This window comes from Accipiter gentilis, chromosome 10, assembly GCF_929443795.1.
Source record: "Accipiter gentilis chromosome 10, bAccGen1.1, whole genome shotgun sequence".
Lineage (NCBI taxonomy): Eukaryota > Metazoa > Chordata > Aves > Accipitriformes > Accipitridae > Astur > Astur gentilis.
In genome coordinates, this window is record NC_064889.1 from 32414753 (window position 1) to 32438406 (window position 23654).

The 23654-nt window shown below is 59.2% G+C and overlaps 3 protein-coding genes across 8 annotated transcripts in view; 2 read left to right on the forward strand and 1 right to left on the reverse strand.

The window, feature by feature from the left end:
* Window positions 1-6910, forward strand: part of UBE2O (ubiquitin conjugating enzyme E2 O) — a 67438-nt gene extending 60528 nt beyond the window's left edge. For all 3 annotated transcript variants that reach the window (XM_049813142.1, XM_049813143.1, XM_049813144.1), the window contains exons 16-18: window positions 186-389; window positions 1110-1167; window positions 2833-6910. In XM_049813142.1, the coding sequence (XP_049669099.1) occupies window positions 186-389; window positions 1110-1167; window positions 2833-3596 (1026 nt within the window). In that variant the 3' untranslated portion in view covers window positions 3597-6910. The remainder of the gene's footprint in view (window positions 1-185; window positions 390-1109; window positions 1168-2832) is intronic.
* A 2384-nt stretch (window positions 6911-9294) lies between these two features.
* On the reverse strand, window positions 9295-16986 carry SPHK1 (sphingosine kinase 1). Its single transcript, XM_049813184.1, has 5 exons — window positions 16505-16986; window positions 11577-11726; window positions 11168-11262; window positions 10790-10905; window positions 9295-10210 (listed from the first exon to the last, which is right to left on the reverse strand). The coding sequence occupies exons 1-5, from the start codon at window positions 16920-16922 to the stop codon at window positions 9427-9429; spliced, it is 1563 nt and encodes a 520-aa protein (XP_049669141.1). The 5' UTR covers window positions 16923-16986; the 3' UTR covers window positions 9295-9426.
* A 271-nt stretch (window positions 16987-17257) lies between these two features.
* Window positions 17258-23654, forward strand: part of PRPSAP1 (phosphoribosyl pyrophosphate synthetase associated protein 1) — a 35175-nt gene continuing 28778 nt past the window's right edge. For 2 of the 4 annotated variants that reach the window (XM_049813188.1, XM_049813192.1), the window contains exons 1-2: window positions 17258-17484; window positions 17577-17674. The gene's annotated coding sequence lies outside the window, so the exon portion shown is untranslated. Of the gene's footprint in view, window positions 17675-18005; window positions 18143-23654 lie in introns of all 4 variants that reach the window. The other 2 variants (XM_049813189.1, XM_049813191.1) reach the window with 2 other exon arrangements.

A 23654-nucleotide genomic window follows, 5' to 3' on the forward strand; every position in this document is an offset into this window, starting at 1 on the left:
CCGAAGGCTCACTCTGCTGTCAGGCTATAGTAGAAGTGCAGCTTCTAGGGGAAAGGTGCCCTGAGGTGTGTTGCTTGAGCTGAGTCTTGCAAGGCCTGAGTTAATCACATCCCCTCTTTCCCTCTATGTAAATACAACCCTGCCAAGGTTTCACAGTGCCTGGCTTATATTGCCTTTCTCCACAGGATCTCTTCTCAGCACTTATAAAAGGGCCCACACGCACACCGTATGAAGATGGCCTCTTTCTCTTTGATATCCAGCTCCCCAACATCTACCCTGCTGTCCCGCCTCTCTTCCGCTACCTCTCCCAGTGCAGTGGGAGACTGAATCCCAACCTGTACGACAACGGCAAAGTGTGTGTCAGCCTCCTGGGAACATGGATAGGCAAGGTAATGCTTTCATCCACCCATCCGTGGGGAGCAGTGGTTGTGCCAGGCTGCTTTTGGAACAAGCTGCTTCCTACCAAGCCAAGAGTCGTGGGTGACTTCTGGGCTCAGGTGGTGCTTGAGCTGTGGGTGGCTTGGGCTTTGGGCTCTGTTTTAGATGTCTGGAGCAGGTAACTGCTGTAGTTGGTTTCTTCTGGGACTGTATTTGGCTCTTGTCTGTCCTTCCTTGATAAGAAGCCTGTGGTAAGACCAGCTGGGTTGTGTCACGGTTGGACAGAGCAGAGATGCAACATCAGCATGGAGTGTTCTCCCATGGTTTGGATGCCTGTCTCTCACTGCAGACAGATCTTGTAGTGTGGCACAAAGTCTAGCCAGAGATTTGGAATAAACAGAGCCAGGGAAAGTGCTGTGTTTTGAGCAGGTAGATGGAAAGGGCAGCTGGGGAGAGATTGCAACTGGTGTCTGGTGTGTAGGGTTACACTGTTCCAGGCAGAACTGGCCTGATGGGGTGCAATGCTGTCAAAAAATAATGGACAGATAGGTTGGTACAATGGGACACTAGCACATCGAGCGCTTGTTGACTCAGTCTTTGTTCCTGCTGTAAGCCACGGGACCTTAGTGATAGGAATGAAGAGAAACTGGGGCCTCACTTCACCTAACAGTTATCACAGAGCAAAACTGATGGTGCTTCAGCCCTTTAACACATTTGTATGTGCATTTCAGGGGACAGAAAGGTGGACCAGTAAATCCAGCCTCCTTCAAGTACTCATCTCCATCCAAGGTAAATGCTCCTGCAGAGTCTGTGGGACAGGAAAATGTGGAGGGAGGAGGCAATGCAGGTTTGGGGGGAGCACACAGTTGGGATCTGCCATGCCAGTTGAGTTAGTGCTGCCTTTTGCTCTCACCTTGCTGGACAAAGCAGTGTCCTTATCTCTCCAGTTCAGCAGTTGAAGCAGGTGCAAGCTTTTCTCATGCCTTGATTTTTGGCTGCATCCCAGGTCTCCGATACAATGCTTTCCTTCTTACTGCGGCAGCTAAGCACAGAGCTGTTTTGCTTGTTATTCTGAGCTGACGAAGGTGAACTACTGTGTCCTCAGCCAGTTACCAAAGTTAGTTGAAGTTGCTAAACTGGGCTTCATTTGCAGGACTGTTTTTTATCCCCACTGAGTCACCCACCCATCCTACATTGGGCATGTTTTTGCACATGATGATGGTGTTTATGCTCCTTCCGAAGCAGAGAATAATCAGGGGTGTGTCTAGACCAGCCCCAGGGCTTCCTGCCATAGGGCTTTGCCCTGCCATATCTAGTTTGGGAGCAGACAGACTAAATCAAATCTCTTCCTCAAGGCCAACTTTCTGTGTGGGGAGCCCAGGCATGTGACTTGAGAAACCTTTGACACAGAGCAAAGGCTCCTGCCTCGAGTCATCAGGCAATTCCTGCTCCTCTGAAAGTGTCACAGTCCACCTGTTATCCTCCCGTGGAGGAACGACACCATGAGAAAAGCCTTTTCTCATTTACAAAGCTGAGGATCCAAATTGATCCAAAAATGAAATACAAAATGTTTTACTGGAGCAACTTGGTGCTAGTGAAAAATCTCCTCTCCCCTTCTTACTGCCGGGGCTTTGAGAGACTCATGATCTCGCCTCCACCAGCTCTAATGCAGTTTGTGGCAGGCTGCCAGCAGCCTGGCAGTGTTGGTGCCATTGCTACATACATGTAATTACATTAGACCAGAAGCAAGCAGGAGAAAGCTTGGTATGGGTGTCTTGCCACAGTATTCACTGTCTTAGAACTGCACTGTCTGATGGGACTGTGCTGGACAGGATAGGACCTGGCCAGCTCAAAGCCTGTTGCTGAAGATTGGCCTTTGTTCTGATTAAGAGGAGGAGGGAAAAAAAAACCTAATTAAGAAAAAAAAAGCTTTGGGTGTGTTTGTGGGGTTTTTGCTACGAGGGAAGGGAAAGGAACTGTGAAACCTTTCTCCTTCTGCCCTTTTGACCTCCTCTGCTATTGTGTGCCTTCTGCATTGCACTTGTGGAAGACTATTCTTGCCAGCCCAGGATCTTGAATGCCACACTTGGCAGCATCCGAGATCCCCACTGCACTAGCAAAAGGCCACAGACTCATTCACAAAGTGCTCCCCTTGCGATACCGGTCCATTGCATCTTGCAGGTTCCTGGTGGGTCCACCCTGGCCTTTGCTACCTTCTTGAAGTCAAAGCATGGCTTCCATGCAATGTGTTCTCCTGCAGTCCCTTCCCTGTGCTGCCTGCTGCTGGCCTCAGGCTGCCTGCATCAGTGTGGCTGCAGGTGAAGTTGGTGTGATGCTATGACCCTTGAATCTCAGCCACCTTGGCAGAAATCAGGGCCCAGCAGTGTCTGCCTTGTTTGGCAATTCACAGTAAAGTTCCTCCCTTAACCCCTTGGTCTCCCCTTCTCTTGGCAGGTCTCATCCTAGTGAATGAGCCCTACTACAACGAGGCGGGCTTTGACAGCGACCGGGGCCTCCAGGAGGGCTATGAGAACAGTCGCTGCTACAATGAGATGACCCTGATCCGAGTGGTGCAGTCCATGATGCAGCTGCTGCGCAGGCCAGTGGAAGTCTTTGAACATGAAATCCGTGAACATTTTCGCTGCAATGGCTGGCGCCTGGTGTCCCGCATCGAATCCTGGCTGGAGACGAATGAGCTGGTGGAGCGGAGCCACGAACAGGCCAATGGGGCAGATTCTGCCTCCCTTCACTCTGCCTGCGGCACCCTGGCTGAGAGCCCAGGAGACAATGCGGGGTCGCTGGGGGAGTACGGCAGCAGCTCGGAGCAGGGGGCTGCCGCCGAACTTTCCGACTCTGCACTCGACGGGAAGGAGGAGCTGGACGAGTCGGAGTTCACAACCTCGACGCCCAATGCTGGTGATCTCCAACAGTACTCAGACTCGGAGAGCACAGGCCAAGCCAGGGGGGTAGACCTGGCCAGAGACCGAACGGACGAGGGGAAGGCTGCCCAGGACTCTGCCTTGCAGCCTAGTGTGAAACCAAAGAAAAGGAGAAAGAGCTACAGGAGTTTCCTTCCGGAGAAGAGTGGTTACCCTGATATTGGGTTCCCTCTCTTCCCTTTGTCCAAGGGGTTCATTAAAAGCATCCGCGGTGTCTTGCAGCAGTACCGGGCTGCCTTAGCAGGGGCCAATATCCCAGAGTGGACAGAGGACAAATAAACCATCAGGTTAGGGACAGGCAGGTGCAGGGGAGAAGGGAAAGCAGCAGAAAGGAAATTGGCAAATGCTGTTACCAGTAAACTGGCTTCTCCTTCCAGCTTTTCTTCCTCAGCTTGGTTTGTTCCAAAGAAGGTGGTAGGCTTGATTGCTCCTCCGAGGAAAGGTTGTCTAAGCATGAATAACTCTTTGCCCCCAGCCCTTCTTCCTTCCCCCTGTCCCATGTACGTGCTCCTCTTGCGAGTTTGACCCTGCAATGGTAAGATTTGAGACCTGCACAGAAGCAGTCTTGCAGCCACGTTCCCTCTGCACTTTCATCTTGGGGCACCTTTCCACACAAGGACTCTTCCCACCCAGCACTGCACCTAGCAGTTTGTTCTGCTGGGGCTCAAGCCAGGAGAAGTCGTTGCTGTAGTATCTGGAAGTGAAGGGCAATGCCCTCCCAGTCTTTCATTTTTCTCTGCGTTACCATGGGTTTTATGAAGTCTACCCCAGCTTATATGTACTTAGACATTGGATTGTGTTTGCATTGAAGTTGTCTACACCATATGGAGTTGCTCTAGTCTTAGATGTTCACCGATAGCTACGAGTTTCTTCCGATCAGGACTTGGTAGGCAAAACCAGAGCTCTGCGCTAGCACTTGTGCTGCCCTGGTAGTGCTGCAGGGTTTCCATCCAGTTCTGTAGCTTCTGGTCGGTCTTCTGGAAGCAATTCTAGCCATCCCCACTTCTTTTTCTCCAGGGTAAGGCAAACTTCCCTTTCCCCACCATGCATGCCTGTCTTCTAGAAATACATGGGATTCAGGGTTCTGCCCTTATTACTTAGGTATCTGCGTCTTTCGTTCCCAGCCATCCTGGCTGTCACACAGCACTACATCTACCCCTGGATCTCATCCTCGCCTGGGCAGGCGGCAACAAGTGATCTTGGGGCGTATTGTAGATCTAGCAGCTAGTCTGGATGGTGAACCTGGCATGGCTGCTGCTTCTCCGTCGTTCAGCTGTAGATGGGGTTTTCGGAGCTGTTTGAGCCAGGGTACCCAAGGGAAAGGAGCTGTTGTGTTGTGACAAAGTTCTGTTGTAGCAGCAGCAGTTTGTGACCGTTCCTGTGCTGTTACTCGGCCAGCAACTGGAGCATGTCAGACACTGATGCGGACTGTTATCAATTCCTTCCCTTGCCAGCTGTTTCCCATGGTGGCCTGGGTCCACTGTGGCCGGCAGCGTTGTGGGCACAGCACATGCTATCCCTAATCTCAACTGCAGCACTGCCATGCCACTTTGGGAAATGGCTGGCGGGATCAGCCCATGTTTCAGCAGCAAGAGAGCTGTCTGAGCTGGTGACCGTGAGCACTTTGAAGCAGTGACTTGCCAGAGTCTCCTGGTCAAGACACCTTCCTGAAGCCTCTTTTTCTGTGTGCACGCACGCACTTGCACTTCTGGAGCTGGGAGATCGCACTCCAGCACTATTGCATTTGCCCGATGTTTAGGCATTGGAGAAGCACCCTCTTAGCATCCATGTGGAGCACAGTCTGTCAGGGGAGAGTCCATTGGTCCTTCCAGCCAGCACAGGGAGCCGGTGGTGCCAGGCTTCCCAGGGAGGAGTTGGGCTGAGCGGTTGGCTCTGCCAGAACTAAGGATGGAGACAAAACTCTCCTTTGCTCTTGCTCAATATGGCTGTCTCCCTTCCCCCCACCCAGGCCAGGATCTGGCCTTCTCGTTTTGAAATGGAGAACAGCAGGTGAATCTCAGCACGTTTGCGCAGTGCTTTCTGCTCCTTGAAATGCCAGGTCTGCACCTACTGGCCAAAATCCCCTCACCCAGCTCCCTGCGCCTGCGATTTCCAGCTGCCCCTGTGATGCTCCAGAGCTACGAAGCTGGCTGTGCAAAGCCCTTCTCGTGTCACCATCCACTGCCGGCATTTTGGAGGGCATGTCCTGCTCCCGGCACTCTGGAGGAAGCAGAGCTTAGCTGTGAACAAAGACCTGGGCTTGCAGAGCTCTCCAAGCACTGGTCTGTGGGTGGATCGCCTGCGGAGCAGCTCTGGCCCTGCTTTGGCAGGCAGGAGGTTGGGCAGTGTGGCACACCCCCATCTGGGGTGCAGAGAGATGCTCTGAGCCACAGGCAGGGCAGCGTGAACTGCATGTGTAACTCGCAGCCGCTTTCTGGCTGTGGCTGGTGCTAAATGAATGAATCCCCGGGGTTTGAGCAAGGAGCGGGGTGTCTCCAAGATATAAAGGACAGAGGGGGTGAGGCTGTAGCTTTGGGGCAGGGGAAGGGCAGGCAGAGAGGCTTGTTCCGCAAATGATTAAACCTCTTACCCGACAAAATTGCGGTTGGTGGTCTACAGATGCTGACCTCCTCTGTCCTCTGTGCTGTGGCTATCCTTAGCCCCACCAGCCAGGGAGGGAGGGAGAAAAAACCCTTTGGGGCAGGCTGAGCTGTGGCTGGGGATGGAGGGACAGAGGAGCTCCAGGGTTCCCTGCTTTGCCCACCCTTTGCTCTCTGCAGCTGTCATCTCGTGGGGAAGGCGGTCAGGCTGCCCACCCGCCTGGGGAAGAGGGCAGGCAGCCAGCCAGCGCTGCTGGTGTGAGCTGCTCGGAGTCCTCCCCTTTGCCCAAGAAGTCTCTTTGTTTCTTCTGATCGTAATCAAGAGCTTTTGCACAGGTTCCTGGGGCTTCCTACCGACGAGCTGTGTATTGGCCTTCTGGGAAGGGGATGCTACTCCCGGGCTGCCGCTACCCCTGCCATCGCTCGCTCTCTAGCTGGCTGTCCCAAACTGAGGCGAGGCGTGCACGGAGGTTTACAAATTTTCTAAAGCTTTTGATAATGTGAAGCTCCTGGGTGATGAGGTTGGTGGTGAGCACACTGCAGCTATGTAATTTTTTGTGTATGTATGTAATATTTAAGGGTAACAAAATTTAAAAGGCTAAAACCTTAAAAAAAAAAATTTAAAAACACACAAAAAAAGCCAAAGCATGATGCATATTGTTAGCCTTAAAACTGGCTACACGACTGTGTGATGTACAAATGAGAGCAGCCTGTAACTGTTTTAAGTGCTGGGGTTGGGGAAGAAGCATTACAAAATCAGTTTGTAGCCTTGATTCTGTACAGTATTTAATGAAAAAAAAAAAAAAAAAAGACCTGACTATTGAGGCCATGCTTAGAGGTGTGTCGTTCACGTGCAGATGTGGATGCTTGGTTGCTTACGATATATGTATAAAGTGCTGTGTGACCATTAAAACTTTTTTTACCTGCAGAATTTTTTTTGTTTGGCTAACCAAGGTGTAATAAAGGAGGGAAGATGACTTGCCATTAAATTTTTGCCTCTGTGAGTAGTTCTGACTGTTGTCTCTTTCTTTTCCCCCCTCCCTGCCACGCTTTTGGCACTTGCCCCGTCTCCGGCGTGCATCCCTGCGCCAGGGTCTGGACTGGACGGGGTCCTGCTGGCTGAAATCAACGGCACGGAGAGGGCAGCAAGTCTGGAGGGAGCCAGGCAGATCTGGCAGCGAGGGGCCGCCCCTATGGCTCTGTATAAATTAGCTCCCCGAAATCCTGATTCGCGGGGCATCTGTCGGGCTTATTTTTTTTTTCTTCCTTATTTTCCCTGCTTTTTGCTGGCGTGCAGTAAACGTAGGCTGCCCGGCGGCTCGGCATGTGCCGCAGCATGGCTGGTGACTCAACTGGCAGCTGCCCCAGCAGACGAGGCCAGACCCTGGGGCGAAGCAAAACCCTTTGCAGATCCCCCAGTTTGGCAGTGGGATGGCTCATGGGTGCTCGTACTGCCTTCCCAGCCCTTACTTCAGCGCACAGGTAAGTGCGTGATGAGATGCAAACGCAGCCATATCCAGGCTGCTGGGGCCAAGGGACTCCTTGCACCTCCTGGGTGCTGGTGAGGTGTTTAACCCTCACTGCTGTTTGCCCCCGTGGCTGCCCTCCCTTGCCCCCCCCTCTGCCTGCAAGGAGAGGCTCGATGGGTGCCAGTGCAGGCAGAGGAGATGGGCAGTGATGTCAATGTTTTGAGACTTAATAGCTTTGCTGGAGTTGTTCAAAACCAGCAAGCGTCTGCCTCTTGAGGGGTGTGTGGCAGCTGCTGCCCCTTCCTTTGGGTGTCAGGAGCGAGGGGCTGCGTGGGGGGAGCTGTCGGGGGCTGCCCTGGAAGAGCCCCGTGGCTGCTGGCTGATGGGTTTTGGAAGCAGTTGGGTCAAGGAAGAGGCTTGCGCAGCAAAACCTGGGAAAGGGAGGGCAAGGGAGATCTCGAGCAACCTGCTGCTGTGAGCAATACAGCTGTCCCTGGGAGAGGCCCGGAGGAGACTCCAGGGAGCCTTTCAGGTGCTGCAAGCCCAAGTGGCTCAGCTCTGGTTGAACTGTCTCACTGGACCGAGTCAGCCAAGAGCTCTGAGCGCATCCCCTGCCCTGGGCTCTCCCTGCAGCCTCCTCCGGCAGTGGCGGCTGTTCGATGTGGTCAGAGTTCGGCGAAGCGTTGCTGAGCCTGTTTTTACACCTGGCCCGATGCCACGGGGGAAATAACTTTATTGTGGGAGGTGGTTCCCAGCTGCTGCCTGCCTTGCTGGCCCTGGAGCGAGTGCTTGGCTCCCTATGAGCGAGTGGAGCCGTGGGGGGCAGGGGGAACAATTGTGCTCTTCTTTCCTGGTTCTGCAATCCTAATTGCATAGTTTGTAGATGAATAAATGCAGACAGCCACCACTGTTTACTCTTCTGCTTTGTACTCAGCACTGTAAATGAGGTTTAATTACTGCAGTTTTATACCAAACAGGCTGAGTAATGCCCCCCCCCAGGCAAGCCCCTGGGCAGGGACCTGTTGCAGGGCTCCAGCTGGCCCCCGGCTGCCTGGGAAAGGGGATGTGTGAGCTCCCTGTAGGGCCCCTGCTCCCGGCAGAAAGCCAAACCTCTCTGCTCCAACAATCCCCTCCTTGAACCTCTTCTATGACCCTTTCCCTGCCCTCGCTCGGAGGCACGGAACCTTCCCAAAGTGTTGCTGCAGGACTGAGCTCCCTGGATTCAATCAGCCCTGGTGTGAGGCTGAGCGAGGAGGAACCGGCACACCCCAAAAATTGGAGTGCCCCATGTCCTACCTCCATCGTATCTCCCCTGAGAGCATCTTCTGGGGCCATCGCCCTGTGCTAATTCTGGCCCCAAGATGACAGTGGTCTGGCAGCGCAGGCAGGATGCTGGGGAGCGAAGGGCCGTGGTGCTGAGCTAAATCCATCCTGACAGCCGCGTGGCCGGGCTGCGTGTGAGCCCAGCCGGCGGTGACAGCACCACAGCCCTGCCCCTGACAGCAGCCGTGAGCTCAGATTTAAAACCCGGGGGGATTTTTTTGCAAACGCTAGATATTTATTGCATTTCTCACAAGAATAAACTCTGCTTCTACAGGAAGCTTTGGGTAGAAACATTCTTAAAAAAGTCAATTTGTTATACTGGATATATTGGTCCTGACCATCCCTGGGGGTTGGCACTGGCTCTGCAGCAGGGATGCGAGCAATGCCACCGTGTGCATTTGAGCTGAGGAGGGGATGGGGCTGTGCCGGCGCAGCCGCCCGTGGCCAGGACCTTGTACCGGGATAAAACACGCTGGCATCTCGCCGGCACCGAGTACCTGATGGGTCTCGTGGCTCATTTTTGGGACAGCACCGGTGGCTGTCCGAAGGGGATAAAGCTAAGCATGGGGGCAAGCGAGGGGACGAGCACCCACGGCCCCCGAGAGCTATTGCTATGGGAGGAGGGGGAGGTTCCTGAGTGGGAGGAAGGCTCTGCTGCCCTTGTGCTGGGCTGTGCCGGCAGCTCAGCGCTGCGGGGTGCAGGGGGAACCTGGCAGCTCAGGAGCCGCTGAGGATACGGCAGAGGCGGCTGTGGATCTGGCCCTGCACGGGCTCGCAGGCCAGCACCTCGCCATCCACCGTCATGATGCCCATGGCCGCCCGCGGCTCCAGGCGGAAAGCCCGGACGGGGACGTAGCGCAGGTGGGGACAGTTCAAGTCCAGGTGGGTCCCCCTGGCCATGGCCAGGAAGATCTTCAGCAGCGCCACGCGGCTGATGCCAGCCTTCAGGTAGAAGAGGTGGATGCAACCATCGTGCAGCTGGGCCGCCGGTGCCATTAGCAGGTTGGTGCCCAGGTGGGACTGGTAGATGGCATAGATGGAGACAAACTCCTCCTCGGGGACCACCGTCCAGTGTGCCGGCACCGGCTGGCACAGCGGCACCAGCAGCGAGTCGGTGGGCAGAGCCCCCGGCGCTTCCGTCCCTGCTGGCGGCAGGATGCGGCCAGCCTGGCCGTTGGTGACGGGCGCGTGGGGGTCCCTGGGTGCCGAGGGGCTGCCCTGCTCGGGGACAGCAGGCAGGTAGGAGAGGCGGCCTTGGTACACCCGCAGCTTGGCCAGGCACTGGAGGGTGCCCAGGGTGAAGCGGGCATTGCCCAGCCAGCGGTACTTCTCGCTGTCGATGTCCACATCCGAGATGAAACCCCAGCCGAAGCCGAGGAAGGAGAAGAGGCGCTTGCCCGAGGCAGTGCTCAGTGAGACCAGGTCCATCTGTGTGTGCAGCCCCTTGCACAGGATGAAGGTGCAGTTTGTCAGCAGCTTCTTCTTGGTGACGTGATCGTTGCTGCAAGGGATGGAGAGGGTAAGTTTGGGCTGGACCCAGCTCGGGGCTGCTCCTGCTGTCCCAGCATCCATGTGCAACCCTTGCCCCTCTATCATGGTTGGGATGTATCCCAGCTGGGTGACGGCATCCCTCAGGGACAGCTGCTGGGAGAGGGTTTGCTGGGGGTGGGAAGAATAAACCAGCTCCCGAAAGAGGGAACCGAGTTGGGGCTGCTGGGCCAGGGCAATCCTCCCTCCCCTCCGCCCTGCAGCGGGATCAGCTGTGCCCCAGGGTGGTTCCTTTGGAGTAAAGCTGTGTCAGAATCAGAGCCCGGAGAGGAAAAAGACTGGGGGGGGAGCTGGGGACGCAGGGATGCAGTCATGCTCACAGGGACCAGCTGGGGCTGTGCTGCATCAGCCTGTGGGGAGGTGGGGACCCAGGTGGGCATCCCTGTGCTGGGCACCCCAGCACCCCTCCCCTGGGCTGGAGCCATGTGCAGCCTTTCGCTTCCCTCATCCCCCTCGCCTCGGTGCCAGCACAGCCTCGAGTGCTGGCCGGTGCGGTGCCGGCAGCGGGTGCCCCCACAGGGTCGGGGCTCACCCTGCGTAGTGGTTGATGGAGGCAGCCAGGGCATTCCCGGAGCCCCCCGGCAGGATGCATAGCGGCTTCTTCATGGTCTCCTCCCAGTCCGGCCGCTCCATGAGTCCGTTCACCACCTGTGGGGACAAAGGGAGCTTGTGGCACCCGGGAACAGGCAAGGAACGCAGCGGCCCCTGCCCAGACCCGGGAGGAACAGAGTTTGTGGTATCCCCAGCCAGGGCAGGACCAAGGCCACGGCTGCCCTGCTTTGCTCCGAGCTAGGTGCCATCTCTCCTTTGCCTGCCTTTGCGTCTCGAAACTTGGCTTCTGCCGCGGCACCCCTCTTGTCCCAGCTCTCTGCCCATCCTGGCTGGGGAGATGCCCTGCAGTGCCCCTCACCTCATAGAGCAGCCCGTCCCCGGCCATGACCACCAACGTGTCCCACTGCGACAGGTCCTCGTCCCGCACCTTCTCATGCGCATGGTGGGGTCTCTCTGGGGGGGAAAGTGGAGTGAGTCGAGCGTCACCCTCCGTCCCTCTGTCCTGCCTGCTGCCACCCCTTAGACGGTGACCCCAGCCCCGCTGTCCCCACGGGGGTCCCAGCTAGGGATCCAGGAGGTGAGGCAGTCACCCCTACGGAGTGCAACCAAGTCACCCATCGTGTTGTCCAAACCAGCCCCACAGGAGCCAGAGCTGCAGCGATGCTGGGGGTACAAGACCCTCAGAGGAACCCAGGCCAGGGTGGCAGCACCCAGTAGGATCCCAGAAAGGGAGGAGGAGGAGGTGAGGGAGCCGCTCATGGACTCACCAGTGATGAAGACGGTGGTGGCGACGTCAGCCTCGGCCAGCATGGGCTGCACCACCGCCTGGAAGTCCTCGAGCGCGCGGCCGGTGCCGCTCTGCGGGTTCAGCAGCACCAGTGCACGGCAGGGCCGGGGCAGCACCCCATAGCTGTCACCTGGGCGGGGGAGAGAGGGGGACTCAGGGTGGTGGGGCTGTGGCACTGCCCAGGGAGGGCTTTCTGAGACGGGGCAGCATTTGCCACGGCCCCACAGGAAGGGGAGCTGCCCCTGATCCCCACAAGCTCCCTAGGCTGCATCCCGACCCAGAGGCAAGAGGAGGTGAGCAGGGATGGAGGATCCTTGCTAGGAAAAAAAGGGAGGTGGCAGAGATGGGGACATGGGGTCCTGCAGGGACCTTGAGCGCTCCTGCAATCAGCAGAGACGTTTTATGCCCAGGCTGGAGCCCCGCAGCAACCCAGCGATGCCACAGTGGAGCTGGGGTTCTACAGCACCGAGCATCCCTCTGCATCCCAGGGCCACGGGGTGCTGCTGGCTGCATTTTTGGACATGCCAAGGAAAGCAAGGTGGAAGTGAAGCAGAGGTTTGAAGCCCAAACACCCTCAGCTGTGAGTTTTCCCTGCTGAACCCCACGACTCGTGACATGGCTCAGTCCCCCAATGCACAGGGAGCCAGGCACGCGGGGGACGGGGGCCAGGGGGACTCGAGGTCCCAATTCCCCACATCCACCCCAGATGGAGTGGGGCCAGAACAGACACCTGTGCCAGCAGACGGACGCTTCTGCTTCCTCTGCTCCCCACAGGGCTCAGGTTTCGTGTGCGAGGGCCCCAGTCGGGCTGTAATTACAAGCCTGGTGGGGGTCTGCATCCTTCTGCCCCTCTGCCCACTTCCAGCCCCCCCCCCCCCACATCGGGGGACGGGGTGAGCCCAGGCTGCAGCTGCCCTCCCAGGAGGAGTGATCCGATGGCACCCAGGGGAGCTGGAGGCAGCGTGCTTGAGAGCAGGGCCCCTGGGTTCTGCCTGGGCACCCTGCGTCCCGAATTGAGCAGGGCAGCCTCAAGCTCCTGTAAGTGCCTCTGGAAAGCCCCGGCCCTGCAGGGTGTAGCCAATTTTTTTGGGGGGGAGGGGTGTTCCCCACCAGCTTTGGGCCTCCTAAGCTGTGATCTGACTCCCCAGGGGTATAGCGGGTTCCCGCCTGGGTGCGTGGGCTGTGCAGGACAGCGTGGGGGCTGTGCCTGCTGACTCAGCAGAAATAGCTGCTCCGTCAGGAGCTGAGTCACAAAAGCAGATTATATTTCCCAACACTGCCCCAGGGCTGGGAACCCCCCTCTAACCCAGGGCAGGAGGTCTGGGACCAGCTGCCTGTCCACCAAACCTTCTCTGCACGCTTTGATTTGAGCTGTTTGATACACGGGCAGCATTTTTACAGCTAAAACTCCTTCTGTCACCCCCACTGGGGATGGAGGCAGGGAGAGGGGAGCTGGGGTAATGGAGGTCCCCACGTGTGCTACCTCCCTGGGGTGACACCTGGCATCACACCGGTCATGGCCACGCTGGGGCTTCCCTGCGGGTTGGCAGAGCTCCATGAGGTGCCCTGAGGGAAGACATGCCTGGAGCATCCCATCTCCATGCCCATCCCAGCCCTGGGGAGCACACAGAGCTCTGCTGATTTCAGCGCCATCGGGTTGATTTTCTGTCCCCGGGAAGGACCTGGTGAGGCTGTCACCCTCTGGGCCACCTCCTTGTCCCCACACCGGCTGCTTGGGACCTGCTACTGAGGTCACAGCAAAAGTCCACCCGTGAGAGCTCCATCAACCAGGGCCGAGCCTGGGTCCGGGTGCTGGCTCTGGGCTGGCTCTCCCTGCTTGCCGCCCAGGGCCAGGGGAAGCCGCCGGCTGCCCCCCACCCTCCCTGGCCCCTTATCAGTGGGTGCCAGACGCGAGGGGACCAGCTGCCCTCAGGGATGGCGGTGAAGCACTGCGAGCAGAGGCTGCCCCAGCTTGGGTCAGGGATAACGGGCAGCAACCTCAGGGTTGGGCTGGCCCCACTCCCTGCCCTCCGGAGCCTTCCCCAGCCACTACCAGCACTAAAATCCCATTGGCAAACACAGCTGAGCCCCCAGGACAGAGGGTTCATGGTCAAGCCTCAACTGCCGGAGACAGGTGATGGGGTGGCTTTTCTCTCTCTTTCTCCCCCCGCTCCAGCCCTGGAGGGTGCAGAGCGAGAGCACGAGGCGCTTTCAAGAACCTAAATGCAGTGTTTTAAACCCACAATGTTTCTAATCAGCCACGTTGTTTCTGACGTGCACACAGAGCTGCAGCCAGCTCTTGCCTGAAAATCCTGCCTGGACCTGTGGCTGCTGCCCCGTAGCCTCTGCTGAGCAGCGGCGTACGGCTGGGACCCCGAGGACCCGCTCCTTGCGTGGAGGGGGCAAAGGCGAACGCTGCTCAGGACACAGAGGGATGCCGTCACACCATCACAAGGGACAGATTGCTGGTACCAGGGTGTGAATAGGGATGGGGACGTGATCCCGGTGCGGGACCGGTGACACCAGCAACACTGCGCTCAACCCAGGCTCCCGTGGCAGAAGTGGAGGGTGCCGGTTCGGAGCCGGAGCCCAGCAGCAGCAATGCTCTGGCAAAGGGGACAGATTTCTGCAGAATCCCTTTCCCTTGCGCAACGCCGGCTGGCCCCTGGCATCTCAGGCAAGGCTCAGCCACTTCCTGGCACAGTGCGGCTGTTTTCAACCTCAGACGCTGACCGGAGCAGACACTGAGTCAGCAGGAGGAAGGGGCTCCCGCTGCTGCTAGCGCACAAACTCTGCTCTCCCCCTTTGCCCACATCCCCCCATGGGACACTGGTCCCAGCCACGCTCAGGCAGGGACCACGCTGCCGCAGCTCCGCCATCAGAAGCCCCAGCTGCTCCATTGTGTCCCCGCATCCTTCTGGAAACTATCTGGGCACAAGGAACAAGTGTGCCAGGCTGGCAGGGGACAGGGCTGTCCTGCCCGGTGACCTGGGTGGCGTGAGGCTGGGACAGACTGGGGCACGTCTGCTGCATCCCCTTTCCGCAGAGTCTCACCTCCGCAGAGCGAGGGGATGAGCACGGCAAGGAGGTCCCCCAAAATGGGGGCTTGTGGCAGGGCCAAGTCCCGCTCGCTGCCGACACGCCGTGACGCCGTGGCCATTGACGGCAGCTCAACGGCAGCTTCCTGCTATGGCCGGGGGCTAGATTTCCCCATCAGGACACAAGCCCGGGGGTGGTTTGCTCCCTCCCGGCCGGCTGCAGGGTGGGACAATTCCCTGCACACTGTGGGCAGCCCCAGCTTTGGGGTTATTCATTGCTGAGGGACTTTTTTTTTCCCCTTGGGGTGAAAGAAGGAGGAGGAAGCTTACTCTCTGCCATAGCTCTCCCTAAGGCTTTTGTCCCAGGGGATGCTGGAGCTGAAATGACACCGGGACGGGATCGCCGGTGGCTCCCCAGATCTGTACCCCCCCCCCCCCCAGGGATGGGGTGACAGGATTGCTCTGCACGGACTCGCATGCAGCTTCCTGACACGGCCTTATCTGTCCCGCACAGACACGTGAGGGTGCGTGTAAGCGCAGGGTGTGGCGAGAGGCATTTTTAGCTCTGTCCCAAACTGAGGGAGAAGGTTTGCAAATCCTGCTGGCTCTCAGCTAGAAAAATAACTGCAAAATCCCGCACCGCCTTCTCCCGTCCTCCTTCCTCGGGTTCCCCCGAGGCCCCTGCCGTGCAATGAGCTGCTCCTGCCCCAGCACCCTCGCACGGCCTGCTAAAAGGGCGAGGGTTTTAAAACGCCTGGAGACTTACAGCTGCAGAGTTCAGGCTGGAAATAGAGCCGAGGAACTGGTTTTGCCCTCACCCCCTTCCACTGGATTTTTTTTTATTCTTTAGGAAGAGTAGCAGAAAGTTGTTTTGTAGCTGCGGGTCATGTAAAAAAGCTGCATTTTAAAATCCAAGCAGGGAGAGCTGGGCTAAATGTGATTTGACAGGATCCCTCTAACCGCATGCCTCTTAATTTCCAAGTCCGATCAGTGCGACTGGACAGCTAAATAAATGAAGTAGTGCATATAATTGAATCTCTGCTCAGATGTTCAAATATATGCCAGCCTGCCCTGCCCTGACTGCAGGAGCTGGAGAACTTGGCCCCCTGTGCCAGCCGCTTCCCTTCGAGTTGGTGACAGCTCCCGGGGCGGGGGGGGGGGGGGGGGGGGGGGGGGGGGAACTGAAACCCGGACCCCTCCGTGCTGCCCTGGGACCCCGCTGAGCCCTGGGGGGGGTCCCGGGGGGATTCGCCTGCTCCCAAGTGATGGATGGGACCTGCCGGGGACGGTGCCTGGCTCCCGTCCTGCCTGCATCAGCAACGATGACTTTTTTTTTTTTTTCTTGGTTAATGCTGCCCTTTGGAGCTTTGCTAGTTATCGAACCCAAGCGATACGGGGGGGGGGGGGGGGGGGCGGGAGGGGACCGTGCAAAGGGCCTCCGTGGTGCCACCACGTCCCCGCTGCCCCTTCGATTTAAGGGCTAAAGGGGGGAGAAGCCACCCCCAGCCGCGGGGCCGTGCACAGGACTGTCCCCGTCCCCCCGCAGCCTGCGGGCGGGGGGGCGATCGAGGTGACCCTGCGGGGATGTGGACCCCCCCCCCCGCGTCCGTCCGTCCGTCCGTCCGTCCCGGACCCGTCCCTTCGGGGCCCGAGCACCGCGCAGCGCCAGCTGCCAGCCGCGTCCCCACGCCGCCCCTCGGGGAGAGCCGTCCCGCGTGGGGACGGGCAAGCGGGACCGGGCGGACCCCACGCCCTCGGGCGGCTGCTGCTGGCCCCGGTGCCGGCACCCCCCTCCCCACCCTCCCGGCCCCCGGTGCCGGGGCTCGCTCCGTCGGGAGCCGCGGCGGAGAGGCGACGTCTCGACACTCACCGTCCTGCGTGGGCACGGCGGGCACGGAGAGCTCCCGGATCCTCCGGCTCCAGGCCTGGGCGATGCGCAGGTTGCCCTCGGCGTCGGGTCCCTGGCAGACGCGGAAGGTCCGCTCCAGGCGCTGGCGGGCGGGCGAGCCCCAGCGGGGTCCGCGGACGGGGTAACACACCACGGAGAAGCAGGCGGCGGCGGCGGCGGCCGGGAAGGCGACGGAGCCCACGCAGTCGGCCAGGCGGAGCGCGGCGTCGGAACCGGGCGAACCCCCGGAGGAACCGGGGGGACGCCGCACCTGCAGCTCCCGGGCCGTCAGAACCAGCGAACAGGAGGCGGCACCGGGGGTCGCTCCCGCACCGAAGATCCCTTGAAGTAATACGGGGCCCCCACCGGGCTCCGGGGGAGCGCGGCGACCGGCGGCCATCGGCGGCGGAACGGGAGCGGGACGCACCGGGGAGCGCCGCCCGCCGCTGACTCGCTGCTGACACCCGCCGCGCCGCCCGGCAATGGCAGGCGGGGCGGCCCCATTCATAAAAATTTAACCCACCTACCCACCCACCCGCCCCCCCTCCACGCCGGGGGGACCCGTCCCGGGCTGCCCCGATGCCCCCCCCCCCCCCCCCCGCCCTCCATCCCCGCAGCCTGCCTCAGTTTCCCCAAGCGCCGCCCCGCGCTCCGGGCAGGGCTGCGGCCGGCGGCTCCCCGCTGCCTTCCCACGGGCGGCCGGGGGGGGGGGCCGGAGGGCTGGGGGGGGGGGGGGGGGCACCCGGACTGCCCGGCTGGAGCAAGGCTCTGTAGACACGCGAGGGCAAGGCACCGCCGTGGGTTTGCTGTGGGTGACTCTGCCCTGCCGGGGTGGGCGTCCCGCGTGGGTGCTCCTAGAGCTGGCACGGCACCGACCCACGCTTGCACCGGGAGAGCAGCGGCAAAGCACCGGGCAACCGTGCCAGCCCCAGCCGGTGTGCGTCGTGTTCGGCATCGCACAGGTCGGCGCTGGCAGGAGGACCGCTCCTGCTCGAGTCCCTCAAGCCCCACGCTGGGCTGAACAGCGTTTAACACCATTTCTGCGTTTCTCCAGCCGGGACAGGGTGAGAGGAGCGGAGCGGGTGCCTGGAGAAATCAAGGCACGGCAAGGGCCGAGGACAGCGGGCAGTTGGCTGGAGACACCTCCAGGAGGTAAGGACGGAGGGAGACGTTGTCCTGCCCCGTCACTGGTGGCTCACCATCAGGTATCGGTGAGGGTTGGAGGGTGCCATGGGCATGGAGCCCCGTGGAGGGAGGCGGGCTGTGCTGTGAACCCCACCTCAGGGCACGGAGTGCTGGGGACGGAGTCCAGGGGACCTGCCTGGAGGGTGCCAGCAGGGCTGGGAGCCGCTCCGTGCCCGCAGGGGCTGCAAAAATCACTGACAGCAGCTTTTAATGACGACAGGACTGACCTCACCCTCCCGAGGGGCTGCTGGGCTCTAGGGGTCTGGCCCAGCCCAACAATGGTTTTTTTGCCAACCAGTTCTCCATGGATGTAGCTCTGCTCCACATGCTCCAGCTGGCCCTTTGCTCTCCTGAGGCTCTAACCAAAGCAGAGCTGAGCCTCTGCACAGGGAAGTGGGTGACGAGCACTAGGACAAGCGCCGCCATGGGAGAATGGTAAGGCATGTGGAGAGGTGCCCCAGGCCCTCCCTCCACCTCCCCTGGGCCTTCCTCACCCCTTCCTCATCCCTCAGACCACCCTTCGTGGTAATGCTCATGGGGGTCTCGCATGCCATGTGCTGCTGGGCTGGCAGCAGCCTGAGACCCCGTAACCTTGAGCTCGCACCTGGGGGAGGCATCGCTCTTCACACTTACAGCAGTTTAATTAGCGGTGAGCCCTCAGCCCTCTGTCCCTACTTAAACCCGCTGGAACTGACCAAAAATTGCAGGGAGGGCACAGGATGACCAGCTGGGAGGATAGCACGGCCAAGTCTTGCTTTCCCAGAGTGACCTAAAATGAGACCTGAGGTGCCATGATTTGGAGTATCATGCTTTCCAGAAAGACTTTCCTGGGCGCTATGTGTTCGAAGAGATGCTTAGAGAAGGGGGGGGGGGAGCGGGCACAAGCCGCTCCCAGCCATTTGCTGGCTGATGCTTTCGGCTGGGGAACCGCAGCACCCACAGCTGATTCTGGGTGAGATTTGGGCACGGTCGCTTCCCCGGCTGCCGTGCCACAGTCCAGCGTTTGTAAACAATCCCGAGGTCCTCGGCAAGGTGTCACGGGAGGAAATACTTGGATGCTGGTGAGTGCAGCATCCTGACCTGCACCTCACCCTTCTCGGTGACTAACCCGCTCCCGATTTCCGCTCAGGAAGGCACGAGACGTGGTGGGAGGATGTGAGAGCAGCTGTCACGCTGCTCCCGGCAGGTGCCACGGGGTGACGGGGCTGCTTTGGGCTCTGTCCTCATCACCCTACATCTGTCCATGGCCCCATGCTGCAGGGATCCCCCTGGCCCTGCCTGTTTGCGCTTTAAATAGGGGTCGAATGCCCAGCCGGGCTCCACTGGCCGCGGCTGTGCTGTGGGCTGGGGAAAGAGGCTGAGAGCGGCTTCATCACGAGCTGTCGAAGCCAGCAACGCCGCAGCACTTGGGATCAGGAAGGGTTAGGGCAGGGCATCCCATGGGGGAATGCCAGGGGCAAGGAAATGAGGGGGCTGCAGCCAGGTTTTTCTCAGATGGGGAATGGGACCAGCACAATCTCAGCCTCCATGACGGCACATCACACCCAGGCAGAGCTTTTCCACGTTCCTGCTGGTCTATGGGGACTTCACACGAGCCCGTCCTGATGCTGTGTCACCCTTGATGGATGCCCGCTTCGTGCCCCAGCTGGCGCGGCGCCCACCACTGGCCCCACGAGTCCCTTTGCTCTCTGCAGCCATGGGCTGATTCGACCCAGTCCCACACAGATGCCACTTGTATGCCTCCAGATGTGATGTCTAATGCGGAAGTGGGATCACTTCCGTCACTGCTCAGTGCTGATAAACAGTCGTTTGGGGCTATTTTAATTGTGAGAGCCTTAACGAGCTCCCTTGATCCAACTGGCAGCCTGAAGGGTGCTCGGCAGCTGAGGTTCCTGCACCACGGGCAGGCATCTGCCTGTCGGGTTTGTCCTGATCGGCTCCATTCCCGCCCGCACGGTGCTGCAGAGGCCGTGTGCGTGGGAGGGCAGTGTGGGGATGTGGCATGGGGATGTGGCATGGAGCCGGTGTGCCGGTGGGGACAGCCGGTAGTGAATCCCCCCACCTTCTTTCTCACTGCAAAGGGGGCTCGCCCACAGTGCAGTGTCCAGTCTAGCCATGACCATGGAGGCCACCAGCCTGCCTTCATGAGCAAACACCTCTCAAACTCCTGTCCTGGGAGGGCCTGCGGGGTATCCCAGACCCCACAGACATCATTTGGGGGAGAAGGCTCATACATCCAGAGCACTGTGCCCTGGGCTCACTGGAAAAGGTGATGGATGCTCTGTGCTTGGGGAAACTGAGGCAGAAGCAGCAGACAAGGTTTGCCTTGGGTTGTGCAAGAAGCCAAGGGTTAAATATGGCAATTAAACACCCCTTCAGCTCCTTCCTGCCCCCAGCTGCTAGAGGAGCTGGTTCCCCCAGGGAGCTTGTCCTGGGGGAAGAAAGCAGAGAGGCTGGGGGCTTCCCAGCCCTGCTGTAACCCTTCTTCCCCCTGGCAGCTGCATCCTGGCTGCAGTGCAGACCCGAGGCTCTCTGTGCCAGGGCAGGCCCAGATTTCAAGCTCCCGCTGCCTACACAGCAGCAGCAGGCAGCCCCGGAGGAGGCGTGCAGAGGACATGGCTCTGCTGCAAGATGAACTGCAGCGTTTCACTTGGAGGCACGCAGCTCCTCCAGATCTCTGCCCGCTTTGCCACGTCCTCCGGCAGCCACCCGGGAGACGGGAACAGGAGGGGGATGCACTCATCCCGGATCCATGTCTTTTAGCATCGTTCCCACTGCTGAAGGTACATGTCTCAAGGTGGAGCCAGAAATAGCACGGCTCCACGCTGCATCGGGGCTGGCAGGGCTGCAGGGTTTGGCAGGGGGACAGGCACTGACTGCAGCAGTGGGAACTTTCCAGTCAGCGCCTGCAGGAGCGGCCGGTGCAGAGCTGGAGCCGTTTTGGGGCAGACCCAGCCTAGGGACTGCAGCTCGGCCCCTCTCAGCCCCCAGCCACGGGGGCTCACAGGGACATCAGCCCGCAGCTCCCTGGGGAGATGCTGGTGCCGACGCAGGCGACCAGCACGGAGCAGGAGGGGACATAAATAGCAGAGCTATCTCCTGGAGGAAAGCGATTGGGATAGCATCCCACCTGAAAGGCACAAGCCGGAACACAGGTTTTGGGTCTGCCACTGGTTTGCTACAGAACTCCGGCAAGTGACTGCACCCTTGGTCTCTGCCTCCATGATCCATGGGCAGCAGGGATCACCCACAATCCCAGCTTCATACAGGGCCCAGGGCTTGACCCAGGAGGTTTCTCGGCCTCTGAGGAGCTGGGGTTTACGGCAGCTCCTAAATCACAGCCAGGCTCTGCAACCCACTGGGGCTGCTACCTAGGCCTGACCCTCCACCGAGCTCTCAGCAGCTACCGGCACAGCCCAGGACCACAGGGCTCACCGGGAAGTCCTCAGCAATGCCGGCAAGCTGAGCTCATTTCTCCCAGCTGATTATTTACTCAAAAATATTTCTGAGGTCAGGCCTCCTCTGGGGAAACACTCCCAAACGCCCGGCGAGAAGCTGCTGAGTCTGGAGTAACCACACACACCACTCAGCCGAAAAGTCGCCCCGATGACTAGCCCTGGCGTCAGAGGGACTGAGGCCAAAGTACTGCTTTTGATCTCCCCCTTTGCTGGGGGAAGCCGAATTTTAGACCATTGCAGGGTTTTCACCACTTCCCGGTAGCGGTTTCCTGCCATGATGTGAGCGCAGGCATTTTTGGGAGGTGAGTCAGAGGCTGCAATAAGAACCACCTGGCTGGGCTGCCGCCGGCCGGGCTGGGAGGCTCAATCCCAGGATGATCCCCACTGCGATGCTCGGCGCCTGCGGGCAGCATCCCCGGGGCAGAATTACTTATGGGGGACACAGCATCCCACCACAGCCCCCAGTTTCTGGCCTGGGTAAGAAGAAGGAGTTGCTGCCGCAGTGTCCGCAGCTCCTCTTTCCTTGCCAGGCTGGGTTCGGCACGCTCCAGCCACCCCACCCAGGCTCCAGGGAGAAATTTAGTAAAGGAGAAAGGGCAAAACCTCGTCCAGCTTTGCAGGAAGCTGCCTGCAATGGCTGTCCCACCCTGGCTACCCCAAAGCCCCCTGGTGTGCACAGGGCAGGACCAAGGCCCTAGTTTTCTCCAGGGAGTAATGCAGGACTTGGCAGAGCTGAGAAGCTGCCCTCCCTGGTCGTTGAAATTCAACATATAAAGCTGCTTCCTCGTAAAGGAACCTCCCAAGTTTTCCCTGCTGGGCTTTACCATTTTTTGCTATTAAAATTGCATGACCCCCTGCCTGCCCCCCCAACCCCAACATTACACAAACACCTCCACTCAGCAAATTACTGCATCGCAGCTAGCGAGTGAGACTGAGCCTGAATAAGCCTTTTCAAAGGAGCTAAACCTGCTTAAAGCTGCGCTGTTCCCTGACCCGCCCTCCTAATCCTGCCCGCCTGATAATGAAATAATAAAGGACTGCAAAGCCTTGCTCTCCACTGCGCTGTGGGGGAGGTTTCTGCTGCCTCTGTTCATGCCAGGAGCTGGGATATTAATTACTCCCTAAGTAAACAGAATTGCTTCTTTCTTCTCCTTTGCCTGGGCGTAAAATCAGGTGTGACCATCAGCCCGCAGAGCAGAGCAATCAGAGTTGCTCCCTTTTCCAGGAGAAAGGTTGGTTGCTGCAGCAGTACCAGCCATGATCTCTGCCCGCTGCCCTGCCCAGGCTCCTCAGGGGTTGATCCCAACCCCGCAGCTCCATCAGGTGTCCCGCTGGGACCCGCAGGGCCATCCCTGCGAGGCTGCTGGGCCTCTCCCCGCAGGGATGAAGCTGATGACACCGGCCACCTGGGGTCTGCTATGCCGGTGGCTGCCTTGCAGCAGAATGCACAAACTTGTTGCATCTCAGCCTCAGCTGCTGGGAAAGCAAGGGGAGGTGACGACCCGGGCAGGATCCATCCCCTAAGGCCAGGATGGCTCTTAGCACCCTAAGAGGCAGCAGGAATGAGGGCTGGAGGATGGTGCTGGAGGACCCACAGGGCAAAGGAGAGGCTGAGGGCATTCCAAGAGGCCCCAGCGTCAGCCCTGAGCTGGTGTGTTGAGGCTGCCGAGTGAGGAACCAGCTGGCCCCGGGTGGAAAGGGGTTAAACAGCCCTTCCTTCTCCAGCACACCTGAATTGCATGGCAAGCCAGGAGGGAAAGGCTTTAAAAGAGGAGGGCAGGAGCATGTCTCTTCCCTGGGGGCCTGGGAAGAAGCTAGTGGGAGGCTGAGCACCCTGCAGAGGTGCTGTGCCATGGCTCCCCTGCAGCACTGGGTCCCCCTCCCAACCCTTAGGGCATGTCCCCCCCCTTGCTTCCCATGCCTGGGTGCTGCTCTAGGGTTTCTTCCTGCAGCTGCTGCTGCCATCCTCAGGGTGTCCCTGCAGGACCCTGTCCCTGCTCTCCCTCGGGGTGTCCCTGCTCCCCTGGGAGAGCTGCAGATTCTCTGATGGATGCAGGAGGGACCTCGGGAAGCAGCCAACTTCCTACATCACAAAAATAGTCTCCCCCCCCCCCCCCCCCCCCCCAGTTTTTTCCCCAGCTCCTTTCTTTTGAAGGACAAAGCCAGCAACTTGTGACAAGTGAACAACTGTAGCGTGGGTGCTGTGACCACTGTCAGATAACTGTGCCCGTTGCAGGACAGCAGCAGCTGTCCTAAACATGCATCTATGTATGCAGCTGACAGAAAGCCTGGCCTGGGGTCAGAGGTGCCTGTGAGGTGGGATCTGGGCTGCCCAGCAAATGGATGCTGCCAATTCATCCCAAGCTGCAGAGTTATTGCCAGCCTGAAGGCTGGATTAGCATCGCGTGCCTGGTTGCGCTGCCTTTTCGGAGTGAATCCAGGCAGCTGATGCTGTTATTCTCGCATTGCCTTACATTGCCATCGGGGAA